The following is a 13863-nucleotide window of genomic DNA, read 5'->3' on the forward strand; positions in this document are numbered from 1 at the left end:
TTAAAAAAAAAAACAAACAAACAAACAAACAATGAGACAAAATGGCGGATGAGGCTCCGGCGTCATAAATTCGAAATGACGTAAATCGGGTACGTAGAAACCCGGGAACTACCTGTATCCAGTTATTTTGAAACACATGTTTTCATCTCATCACTAGTATTAAAGGGTAACCACAAAAAAGGGGAATTTGTGATCATAATATAGTAAAAACTCTGCTATGTTAGTTACCATGGTAAATTCACGGTGTATTTCCCATTCTCCAAGCTGATATGTTGCAATGGTCACTGAGGAGTCTCAACAGTGGATTTTAAAAAAGCATTTGTACAGGAGGCTGCCATCCAAAGGAAATAATCCCATGTTGTTTCTTGGATGGCATGTTTTAAGATTTCACTTATAATGAATGAAATATTTTTCTAACATTACTCTTAATTCTATTGGATTATTAAAATGTTCTTTTTATTGTCTGTTTGTTTGTTTGTTTGTTTGTTTGTTTGTTTGTTTGTTTGTTTGTTTGTTTGTTTGTTTGTTTGTTTCACCCTGTATAAGCTTTTGCTATATTAGTGCATGATTTCCAGCTAGAAGAAAGGGTCTCTGTGTGCATTTCAAAGGATTTCTCAAAAACGTTAGATAGTTTCCACAGCTGGTCTTAGTAGTCAGCTCTTTACTGTACAATATCTGTCTCTAAACATTAGTGTCAATGATTGAGGGATAATTGTGGTTTACTGTTTGGCCATCAAAAAGATGATGGACCCAACAGCTATTGAGATACATTTACATATTAGGGTGTAGAAGAGTTTTGGGAAGATCCTCTAAAAAAACTGCTGTATTTTGATTCTCAGATGACATGGCTCTAAAACCAGTATTTTCTCTGTTTTATAAAAAAAAATTAAATTTGGTATTTGAGGTTAGTGGTAACCTCATAACCTCATTAATATGTTTATTTTTAGAAACTGTACTTACAATCTCACTTTTAGATGTTGTCATTGCAAAAATAGCTTTTCTGAACGTGTGCAATATTACTGAGCATTAATAACTGCTTTGGGCTGATATTTAGATGTGACTGTCATGTGTAATTTTACGCCAGTAATTGTAGCCACTGCCACAATGTGCAACAGTTCAGTTGATGGCATACAGAATGTTACAGACAATTTTTTCTATTACCTACTGTTATTACAGCTATAGAACTAGGAGGAGCAGTTGATAATGAACATTGTGTTTAAAATAATTAGAGAAATAATTATCTGTTTTCAAAACACCACATTAAAACATTTGTTAAAAACGTTCCACAATGACTTTAACAATCTGACATAGCTTACCGGTGCTGTTGTTTCTTTACTGACATATTTTCCGACTTGAGTTTTTCCATTTATAAAAATGCCAACAGGAGGCTCCAAAGACAGTGTTTCGATTTCCAGGTCATCAACATACAGGGTGACGTCCTCCTCTGTGACCAGCAGTCGGAGTTGGTGCCATTTTTCATCAAAGAGTTTCTTTTGTCGTAAAAAGAAGCAAAAACAACAATAGATTTAAAATTTTAAAATATATATGGCAGGAAGCGTATAAATCACGGTGAAGTTTCTTAAACCATATACAGTCGATCTACAGTATATGTACTGTATATGTATAAATATTGTTGAGGCCTTTGATGTGATTCCAATGTCTCTCATGAATCATCTTCATGTGTATGAATTTATGTGAATAAGCCGGTTTAGATACCAGCTCAGAACCCTCCATACATACATGTAGAGGATAATTACCCATAATTAGTTACTTGAGTTTAAATACAACACCTTTCAGGCAGCAGAATCATGTGATCTGACAAGTGAATAGGGTTGATTCTGAATTTCATGGTGATGTGATATTGTGATGTCTTGCCAGTGGCAGAAATATCACAATCAAGCAATAACTAATAAAACAGACAGAATAAAATCTAATAGATTACAAAATACTGTACATGTAACTCAATGTCAGTAGTTTTTTCCTCATCGTTAGTTAGTTTTAATGGAGTCAAATGTTGATTAATGAAAGAAAAATATATGAGAAAGGTCTCTTCGGTGTTTTTTAAATGAGAAAGCATATATTAATGTCCTTTTTCAGTAAGTCAGTACTTCTCAAACAGTTGGGCGCCCCCGCCAACGGGGTTGCAGAGTGAGGCCGCGGGTGGCGCATGTGACCTCGGGGAACATACTTTTTTGCCATACCAGAACAAAGTGTAATTGCACATCCACTCAATGGGTGGCAGTGGCGCTCTCATTTTCAGAGTGCAGTATTTTTTAACCAAACAAGAGCACACAGCAAAGAGCACTGGAGATATGAAGAGCTAAGACAAGGAAATATGACGAAGCGATACAGTGTATCACAAAAGTGAGACCACTTGCATTTCTGCATATATTTAAGTATATCTTTTCAACACTGACAAAATGACACTTTGACACAATAAAAAGTAGTCTGTGTGCAGCTTATATAATAGTTTTTTTTTTTCCCCTCAAAATAACTCAAAATATAGCCATTAATATCTAAACCCCTGGCAACAAAAGTGAGTACACCCCTTAGAATAGAAACTATGTAGATACCTAAATGTCCAGATTGAGTACCGCTTGTCATTTTCCCTCCAAAAATGTCAAGTGAATCATTACAGGAGTTCTGTCAGCATTGCTGCAGAGATTGAAGAGGTGGGGAGTCAGCCTGTTGGTGCTCAGACCATACGCCACACTCTACATCAAATTGGTGTGCATGGCTGTCACCCCAGGAGGAAACTTCTGAAGATGGTACACAAGAAAGCCTGCAAACAGTTTGCTGAAGACATGTCAACAAAGCACATGGATTACTGGAACCATGTCCTATGGTCAGATGTAGAGTGTGTACTGACATTTTGTCAGTGTTGTCCCATGAAAAGATATACCGGTACCTAAGTATCTGCAGAAATGCGAGGGGTGTACTCACTTTTGTGATACACTGTATATACCGTTTGGCTATGACTTTTAATACAGTGGTAGACAAAGAAAGACCAGTGTGTTTACTGTGTCTACAAATGTTTGCAGCAGACAGCAGGAAGCCAAATCAATTAAGACATCACTTAAAAGACATTAGACCCCAATCACATTGATAAGCCGCGTGATATTTTTCAAGCAAAAACGTGCCAAATATTGCCAATAATCGTCCCGCTTCGTAAACCAGCAAGCACTGTTAACATCATATAAGGTGGCGTACCAAGTTGCTCAGTGCAAAATAACCCCACACCAGAGCATAGGAGCTAATACTGCCTGCAGCAAAAATGACACTGTCGTTTTTTGTTTTTTAAATTTTGTTTTCCGGTCAATTTGTTTGGCGCATTGGCCCCATGAGTTAATGTCACTAATCAATTTGAGTTTATTATTATTTGTTGATTTTATTAAATTGTATTTTTCAGTAGAAAATTGTCAAAAAATTTACCTTGAGTGTGTTTTTACAGTTTGCGGTCATGAGAAAAAATTAGGACACCCCATGAAATATTCAGTTCTTTATTAAGAAATGTACATATATCAATGTCTGATCTTGTTTTTATTTATCTCTAGAAGAGAAAGTGATTTAATAGCAAGTAAACAACAAAAATTAACATTGTTTTACTCATAAAACCGAATTCATCAACAAAAATGCATTTTCTAACTGAGGAAAAAAGACACTCTACCACCACTCTACCACCCCTTTGGCTGAAATAACTGAGACGTTTTTGTAGCCATCTATCAGTCTTTGACATTGGTCTGAAGAAAGTTTGCCCCACTCCTCAATGCAAAATACTTTCAGCTGTGAGATTTTTTAGGGGTTTCTTGCACGCACAGACCATTTCAAGTCACCCCACAGCATATCATATGGGGATGGCGTGGCTCAGTGGTGGAGTAGTTGTCCTGCAACCCAGAGGTTGTGGGTTCGATTCTCCACCCTGATGAACTCGCCTAAGTATCCTTGAGCAAGATACTGAACCCCGCATTGCTCCTGGTGCTGCGTCACCAGTAGGTAGATGGCGAGATAGTGTAAAGCGCTGGAGGTGGAAAAGCGCTATATAAGTATAACACCATTTACCATCAATGGGATTACGATCTGGGCTTTGACTCAGCTATTCCAGGGCTCTCCATTTCTTCCTTTTCAGCCAGTTCTTGGTGGATTTGCTGGTATGTTTTGGGTCATTGTAATGTTGCAGGGTCCAGTTTCAATTCAGCTTAAATTTTTTTCACAGATGATCTCACATTCATGGTGGATTCTATGATGTTGAGCTGGTCAAGTCCTGCTTTAGCAAAGCATCCCCAAACCATTACACTTCCACCTCCATGCTTTATAGTTGGTACATTCTGGTGTCCAAATAATTCCATTTTAGATTCATGTGTTCAAAGAACATTATTCCTGAAGTCCTAGTCTTTGTCTACAGTCACCCTGGCAAACATTAGTCAGGCCTTCAACTTCTTCTTGGAGAGTAAAGGTTTCCTCCTTGCATGCCTCCCATGAAGGTGAAACTTGTAAAGTCTGTTTCTGATTGTAGAGGCATGCACTTTCACATCAACAGTAGCAAGAGCCTGCTGTAGGTCCCGTGGTGATGTTTTTGGGGTTTTGGAGACTTCTTTTAGCATCTTACGGCCTGCTCTCAGGGTGAACTTGTTTGGATGGCCAGACCTGGGCATGTTGGTAGTTGTTTTGAATGTCCTCCACTTGAAGACTATTTTCCGGACAGTGGAATGGCTGATTCTATATTCTTTTGAGATCTTTTGAAATCCCTTACAAGACTCTTAAAAGTACAATCTTCTTTCTGAAGGCCTCAGACAGTTCCTTTGATCTCACCATGGTGTTTTCACTCACTTTAACAGTCAGTCCATGCTGAAAGTATTCTGCGTTGAGGAGTGTGGCAAACTTTCTTTAGAGCAATGTCGAAGACTGGTAGATGGCTACAAAAAGTGTCTCAGTGAAGTTATTGCAGCCAAAGGGGGTAACACTAGCTATTAGGTGGTAGGGTGTCCTAACTTTTTCCTCGGTTAGAATATGCATTCTGGTTGATAAATTTGGTTTAATGGGTAAAATAACATTAATTTATGTTTGTTTGGTTTTTTTACCCGCAATTAAATCACTTTATTTTCCAGAGATAGAGAAAAACAAGATCAGACATTGATGTGTGTACATTTCATGATAAAGAACTTAATATCTAATTGGGCGTCCTAATTTTTTCACATGACAGTAGATATGATTTTTTTTTTTTTGATTCAGGCAAATTGATGGGCTTTTAAGTCTTTGCTGTAACAAACAAAATAATGTCAATAAAGTTATACTTTATTTTAAGTTTTATCTTTTTTTCTTTTTTTCTTTAATATTAAAAACTACACCATGTTATGCAGAGGTGTAGTTATGAGAATTTCATAGACAAATTATATTATTTACAGTGGCGTACAAGTTTGGGGGGCACGGAATGTTTACATCTTCCGGGGGGGTGGCATAAAAGAAAATAATTTAGAAGCACTGCAGTAATTGTAGGTAATAAGTCAAAGTATAAGTGGATTACATTCACGTCATTGTGTAGTACATGTCAAAATCATTAAGCGGGAGTAGTGAAAATGTGGTGAGTGTTTGTGTCAAACTCCATCAGCGGCCCCATTTATGATGCGTCCAGGAATATTCTGTTATTCTTCTTACAACTGCTTTGGGGAGGTTTTTTTATTGTATTACCAGCTGGTTATATTCAAAGCTCAAGTATTCTGCTGTATTTTGTTTAAAGTGCAGGGGAAATGGTTGGTGCACCCACACTAACCATTTTCCTTTCTCCCAAGACATTTGATCAGTCATGATTGTAATTGACACATTCAGTATTCTGAACTATGTGCTAATGCAATCTACAAGGTGGGTGCAAAAGGTTCCTCTAGTCAAGCCCAACTGCTATAAACATTAACCCATTCTACTGCCGATTAAACTTTTGAACAGGCCTACTCCTTTGGGTGTAACAAACAGCAGGGACCCTCTAAAATATGTTTTCGCCACATTCAAGTGAGGAACATGTTGACTATGTAATTTATGTTACTGTAAGTGTTTATAAATGGGTATTTTTTTATTGGCTGTGAAATCGGTTTGCACTTGTGCGGTATGGTGCAGCAGTGGGCAGCATGTTAGTCCATAGACTTAATTACTATTGACAAGCGTAACGCCTTATCAGAGGGGGGCGAGCTTCATTTATTAATAACTGAAGATGGCACATGCTCATGTCGGATTTAGGCTTGGATTGACCTACAATTGGATGTAACTACGAAAGCTGTACTGCATACAAACAGGAAGAATTGTCTCAGGAGTGACTTGTTCGAGGATTCAAGGTAAATATTATATTTTTCGTACCATGCATTCGTGATTGAAGCAGTTATTCGCAGGAATTTTCTTCTTTGTTTACACATGGAGGCGGCTAATTTTCGTAACTGACTAGCCTCATTGTTTACTTTTAACCAAGAATCGAGACTGTTTTACGTCCATATCTATAAAGAATTCAGGGATTTAAGCGTTTATTCACAAGAAGTTTTCCTAGAAAAGCTCCTTTTACGCCAGGTGGCCGCTAGCCTTATTCGCTAACATAGTAGTATTGTACTTCGTCAATACGTAAAATAAACACTAACTCTATGGTTTCTTTGCTATTAACCAAGAATCGAGACTGTTTTACGTCCATGTCTATGAAGAATTCGGGGATTTAAGCATTTATTCACAAGAATTTTTGTCAGAAAAGCTCCTTTTACGCCAGGCGGACGCTAGCCTTATTTGCTAACATAGTAGCATTGTAAATCGACAATATGCGTAAAATAAAGGCTAACTGCACCGTTTCTTTGCTTTTAACCAAGATTTGAGACTGTTTTATGTCCATATCTATGAAGAATTCAGGGATTTTGTTAGAACCCATTTCAGGCCTGTATGCCTTTTCGGCTACGTTCATACTACAGGTCTTAATGCACGAATCCGATTTTTTCGTGTTTTTCCGACTCGAGTGAGGCATTAACTTGACGGTCTGAACGTGACAAGTCGCATAGAACGGGACCATTTCAAATCCGATCTGGGTCACTTTCGTATGTGGTCTAAATCCGATCTGGGCCACATTTTTCCAGACTGTCGCGGCGGTCTGTACTGTCCAGTCCCGCAAATCGGATTTAATGCAGCAATTACGTCATCAAATAGCGAGAGAGTCGTTACCGTAGCGATGCACCTGTGCGTTATTAGCGCCTAGCTTGCAGTGAACACGGCTTTTGAGGAAGAGCTGAGCTTGACAACAGTCATAAAAAATAAAAATGGGTTGAGGATAAGCCTGAGAATGCTCAGTTTTCTCTCTGTTCCAAGTGAGCAATATTTCAACATTGCCTCCACGGCCGAGAGTCGGGACAAACTGCCCGTATGTGTGTGTGACGTGCACGGACAGTGCGTGCATGCTATCAATCCATATAAACTTTGAATATTTGCCTAAACGGGGATTATTTATGTCTGTTATTTCTGTCCACCTTTTGAAAAGCAAAAATGATATCCCTGGAATGACGGATGACGTCTGTCATTTGTTTTGATGGTTCTGCGCATGCGGGTCTTCTTGCTTAGCGGGTGTCGGACTGCGAATTAGTGCGCATGCGTAATACTTGAACGGTCTCAATGGATAAAGGCAGTCTGAACGGGCACGCCAAAAAAACGGATATGACAAAAAATCGGATTCGTGCATTAAGACCTGTAATATGAACGTAGCCTTCCTTTTTTTCCCCTCCCAGTCATCAACACTAATTCCACACACCTGTCCTGCACACCTGGTCATTACCTCAGCCTCCCTACATAAACACCCACAGCCCTCTAAGCCATTGCGAGTTTGTTAGCCCTCACTGCAACATACGAGCAATTCTAGTTACCCTGTCTTGCCGGATTTTGATATTTGTTGACCTTGTGGATTTTTTGCCTCTAGCCTGCTCCTTGTCTGTACTTCTGCCTCGTTTCTGCGACCTGCTACAGGACCGGATGTGGATCGCCTTTGCCTGGGCCCTCGCCTTGCTCGCCCTCCCCCCCCACTGCTCGAACAGCCCTCTGTGCCTCACCAAGAGCCAAGACTTCTTCCTCTCAAAACCATTGTCAATAAATCTACTCTGAGCACTGCATTATTGGGTCCGTTTGTTCTCTGATCCCTGTCAGATTTAAACATTTATTCACAAGGATTTTTCACCAGTAAAGCTCCAAGAGGCCACTAGCCTCATTCGCTAAAATAGTAGCATTGTACTTCGACAATGTGTAACGGGTACACGCAGGTCGGTAGCGGAGCGAGGAAACCTCCTTGCCAAATCCTTCATGTGGGTGCGCTGGCGGCTGTTAGTGTACCTGCCTGCCGACTGGAAGCGTCATTTGGATTCGTGTCCCAGCCTGGTTAGAGGGGTGAGTGGAACGAGTGGCGGCGCTGACACACTCGGTTACAAATATACGTAAAATAAACCCTAACTGCATGTTTTCTTGCTTTTAACCAATAATCGAGACAGTTTTACGTCCATATCTATGAAGAATTCAGGGATTTAAGCATTTATTCACAAGAATGTTTGCCAGAAAAGCTCTGTTTACGCTAGGCGGCCGCTATGCTCATTCGCTAACAGTATGTATAGGGTATAATAATAATAAAGGGCTATTCTATTACATATAAGTTGTGATTGTATATAGAATATATTTATTATCTATTTATATATTATTTATAATTGATTCTGCATGTTTTCCTCAAGAATTAAATTTCTAATGTTAAATTGAGTGATTTATTAGCCGTTGAAAACCTGCAGTAAATAAAAAAAAAAAAATTAAGTTGATATTTTGGTCAAAAACTTATATGATATGTTAAATATTGCTATTGATCCTCAAAATATAGGTGACTATCTCTGCATTGATTGTATGATTTTTATGCATCTAGGCTAAAATCTGAGACTTTTATAGCCATTTTAAGTCGTGTTATACTTATATAAAAATGTAATTAATCGGGATTTTATAAGGGAAGGACTTTGAATTTTTTTGTTGCCGCTGCCCATGGAGACTCATATATGGCTAAGGTAGGTGCCTGTTTTGGTTTTAGGTCAGTAGCAGCTTTGGTTTTGTAAATATTTGAAGTTTTTTAAAATAGGCCACCTACGAATCAGCCCTGTTTCCCGTGTCATGTCAATAGGTTATGAAATCTATGGTTAGTCGATAGGTTATAGCATGTCCTTCACTGTCATAAGTATCTCATGAGCTTAAAGTTACTTCCTACATATGCATCCGTACCATTGCAGTGTGACGTGAAAATGTAACCGTTTGCCTTCCACTTGGTGAGTGACTGGTTGTAGTGAACTGGAGGGTGCTATCAAGTCCATTCAGGGTCACTGCCATTTGAGGTTCCCCGTCACGTGTCTGGATCCTCCACAAGTCCCACTCCTCCAATGCCACCGATCCCATGTATCTCAGAGTGGCCACAAATACATACGATGGCGGTAGGCCGTCAGGGAAAAGTGACCTGAAGTGAAGAACTCGGTCATAAACTTAAAGAGAACGGTGTGAAAATAAACAAAGTCTAAGAATCACCTTGTCGCTTCACTGAAGTCAATACGAGATGTCACCTCATAGGCCTTAGTACCACGAAAACTTCCTTTTTTCTTTTTGGCTTTTTTGGCAAAATTTAAATGGAATAAGATATCAAATCCTTTCTCATCTCGGGAATCGATTGGTATTCTCACCGGACAAACAGTCTCTGAAATAAAACAGATGAACATTGTACATAAGTCTGAACAAAAACTCTTTTCAGATAATCTGCAACTTCATTCAAACTCTCTTAGAAAAGACTGAAACTCAGTAGTTTGCTGTAAACGGTGAATTAAAAGCAGACGAACACTTTACAAGACAGTAAAAATGGGAATGCCTACTTTTTTCTTTAATATTTCCTGTACTGATGGAGCATGTCCAAAAGAGCCACATTTACATTGGCATGTGTACTGTAATATGAATACCACCCCAGTAGATTCGGTGTTACAGATTTCAGTGTTAGCACAAAGGTCTGCATGGATGTAGCTTTTTTTTTTTTTTTTTTTTTTGCTACTATCATGTTAGCAGCACTCTGACATAGTAGTTAATTGTATGGCATTCTTCAGAAATAGTAAATAATTCTATTACAACCCCTAGCAAAAAGTATGGAATCACCAGTCTCGGACGAGCACTCACTCAGACATTTTATTATGTAGAACAAACTCAGATAAAAAGCTTGAAAAAAAAATAATGAATTAGTTCAAAAGTGCAGCTCCTTCTCATTCCGAAACACTTTAGGAAATGAATAAAAAACATTGTGGTGGTCAGTAAATGTTACTTTTACAGAGCAAGTGCAGGGTAATAAATATAGAATCACCCCATTTTGAAGAAAGAATTATGGAATCACTCCATTTTGTGTAGAAAATACAGACACACCCAATCAATTTCCTTTCCTTAATTGGGCCTCTGCCTCAGATTAGATCTGCTCGTTAGTCACCAGTTAAAAACAGTGCCATTATCACACCTAGGAGGGCTGCTGGACCAAGTGGATTCACAAGAATCATGGCTCCAACAAGAGAGATGTCTCTTGAGACCAAGGAGAGGATTATCAAACTTTTTGAAGAAGGTAACACTAAACATATGTCCAAAGATGTGGACTGTTCACAGTCAGCTGTATCAAAAATCTGGACCAAGTACAAACAGCATGGCATGGTTGTTAAAGTTAAGCCTACTGGTAGACCGAGGAAGATATCCAAACGTCATGACAAACAACTAAAGGGCATATGTCTTAAAAACAGAAGATGTACAACAAGACAAATGAAGAAGAAATGGGAGGAAGTTGGAGTCAAGGTATGTGACAGAACTGGAAAGCTAAAAGGAAACCATCACTGACACTTAAACAGAAAAGAACAAGACTGCAATGGGCTAAAGAGAAGCAATCATGGACTATGAATGACTGGATGAAGGCTATTTTCAATGATGAGTCAAGAATCTGCATTGTACAAGGTGATGATGCTGGAACTTTTTGTCAAGTTCAAAATTAGATCCTTAGGTTGACATTGTAAAATTACCCAAAAATAAGGAGAGAAGACACTCAGTTTTCTTGGCCAAGGAGGTCAAAACATGTGGCTCTTTAGCCACCAAGATTGATCTAAAAGAGAAAAAAAACCCTCCTTGGTATTTTATTTAGGGGTATTCCCTGAACAATAGGGGCGCCGCCTTAAAGGAGGGGAGAGCAAGCTAGCGACACCCATGTGGTTTTTTATTGGCTATGTGTGTGCATGTAGGTGGAATTTAAGTGATACACGTGTGTGGAGCAAGAGCTTATGTAAACAATCAAAACAATCATATAAACAGTCAAAATAATATATAAGCAGTCAAAATAATGCAGACACTTTTAGTTATGCAACGTTAAACAATCAGCAGAATAGTCCAAACACTTCCAGTTGTGCACCGCTGTGGCCCTGGAAGATGTCCTCGGATGGAGAATCGTCCTCGAGGGGCTAGGTGAAAGTCCAAACCCCAGGTGCTAGGATGCCTGGAAGGTCTAGTTATACAACGGCGTGGCCATGAAGCCACTCCGACCCTCTTTCTACACTTTGTAACACTTAAGCATTATACTACAATCTATATAGCAAGCAATAATCATTTACTGGTTATATATGAATCAATATATTATTTAAAGTAATTAGTAATTAGATAAAGTAATTAGAATGGCAGTATGTATTATTTATGATATATATGAGCATAAGCAAATCTAGAAATAAGAAGAATATGGCAGTATGTATTATTTATGGTATATATGAGCATAAGCAAATATTCAATCAACCAACCAAGGAAACATTTAATGAATCAAACCCTGATAATTATCTTAACACTTTTGTTTAGTGTGATTTACAACAAAGATGACTGCCTGAAAAAACATCAAAATTCCCTCAGTTATGCTTGTTATACTTGATGATATGGGGCTGCATGTCAGGCAAATGCACTGTGGTTAAATCTTCAATAAATGTACAAGTTTACATTGAAATTTTAGACAGCTTTCTTATCCTTTGAATTGAAAATATGTTTGGGGATAATGAAATAATTTTCCAAGATGACAATGCATCATGCCACAGAGCTAAAACTGTTAAAACATTTCTTTAAGAAAGACTCATCCAGTCAATGTCATGGCCTGCAAATAGCCCAGATCTCAACCCTATTGAAAACCTGTGGTGGAAATATAAAAAATGGTCCACAGCAAGGCTTCGACCTACAGGGATGATCTGGCAACTGCAATCAAAGAGAGTTGGCACCAAATTGATGAAGAATATTGTTTGTCATGTTTGTCACTCATCAAGTCCATGCCTCAGAGACTGCAAACTGTCATAAAAGCCAGAGGAGGTGCATCTAAATACAAGAGATATGTTTTGATTGTTATTTCTGTGTTTGTTTCTCACGATTCCATATATTTTTCCTCTGAATGGAGTGATTCTATATTTATTTCCCTGCACTTGCTCTATAAATGTTTGCCTGGTACACCAGACTCACCGCTGTTCCAGCTATTGAGTCTGGCCACCATTCACGCGGATACAATTTCCAGGGCGGAGCAAGCCACAGCAAACAGACAGCGGAGTGGACCAATCAGCAACGGGCAGACGTGACATTAGCAAAATGACGAGGGCAGGATGAGGGACTTGCGCGCGGAAGTAAACATACGAAGAGAGCGGCGTTTATTCAACATGGCTAGCGCGAGACAGACTGTTTTCAATGACTCGTGTCGATGTGTTTTTGGTAATTTAAAACAGAATTTATCGCGGATTGGAACATATTCTCGGTTATCCCGTTCGCCATCCGTGTTGTTGTGGAGACGACTTTCAAGAGTGACGTTGCTCGTGAAGAACACGTCACGCAAATAAACGAATCTGATTTGTCGATTGATTTTGTACCTGCTCGAAAGGCCATTAATGGGATGGTTCCCAGACTATTTCTCTCAGTGTTTGAAAAATACAGGGAGAATAGTCTGGCAGAGCCAGGCAATTTAAATGTAACATTTACCGACCATCGCAATGTTTTTTATTCATTTCTTTTAGTGTTTCTGAATGCTAAAGAGTTTCACTTTTGAACTAATTCATTTTTTTCAAGCTTTTTATATGAGATTGTTCTACATAATAAAATGTCTAAGCGAGTGCTTTTTGCTAGGGGTTGTATAACTGGATTTAAATTTTCGCTGAAGAGGTTTGTGTTTTCTACCTGGGCTTGTGTGGGTGAAGTCGCTTACTCTGATTTCCTCCGTCACCCCAAAAAGATATTTCTTAGGGGCCATTTACAAGGTGACACTCAGAGAATACATTGCAATAGCATACCGCACGCAACATCACTTTTGCTCATTAATATTGATGACATTAGCAACTGTTGCTAGGCGGGTCAAGCTCGTGTTTGTTCTTAATGCTAAATGCATGTAAATAGTGTAGGAGCGAGAGGTTTACTGAGCTAAACCTACCAATTCTGTCCGAAAATGATGTCCCTGGTGCCAAATTCACTGGCAAAGACGTAAAAGAACATACAAATTAAAGAGATGGCTTGAGTGTCGAGGGCTGAAAAAGATGGGAAAAAAAGGGTCGACCTGATCCAGAGGTAGCTTTTTTATTGATACCTTTTTCTTGTGTGCATTGCCTTACGCCACTGACAATGACATTCTCCTGTTTCAACAAGCTATCCTATTAAACAATGTAGTATTCATGCCAGGCTCTAGGGGAAAGTGCAGTGTTACGAGGCGACAGCCAATGAGGCACTTCATTGACAACAACCTCCTTAGCCCAGAAGACAACATACCTGCCCACTCGAAGCAATGGCGTCCACGCGTTTTGTTTTTTTTTGTTGTTGTTGTTGTTTTTTTTT

General features: G+C 38.9%; 1 protein-coding gene across 1 annotated transcript in view; it reads right to left on the minus strand.

Moving 5' to 3' along the window:
* Window positions 1-13863, minus strand: part of col21a1 (collagen, type XXI, alpha 1) — a 74380-nt gene that overhangs the window by 36480 nt on the left and 24037 nt on the right. The window contains exons 4-6 of the mRNA XM_057848648.1: window positions 9547-9712; window positions 9250-9478; window positions 1317-1490 (exon numbers count right to left, since the gene is read on the minus strand). Coding sequence (XP_057704631.1) covers window positions 1317-1490; window positions 9250-9478; window positions 9547-9712 — 569 coding nt within the window. The remainder of the gene's footprint in view (window positions 1-1316; window positions 1491-9249; window positions 9479-9546; window positions 9713-13863) is intronic.

Source organism: Corythoichthys intestinalis, chromosome 10 (assembly GCF_030265065.1).
Source record: "Corythoichthys intestinalis isolate RoL2023-P3 chromosome 10, ASM3026506v1, whole genome shotgun sequence".
In the NCBI taxonomy this organism is placed as follows: Eukaryota; Metazoa; Chordata; class Actinopteri; order Syngnathiformes; family Syngnathidae; genus Corythoichthys; species Corythoichthys intestinalis.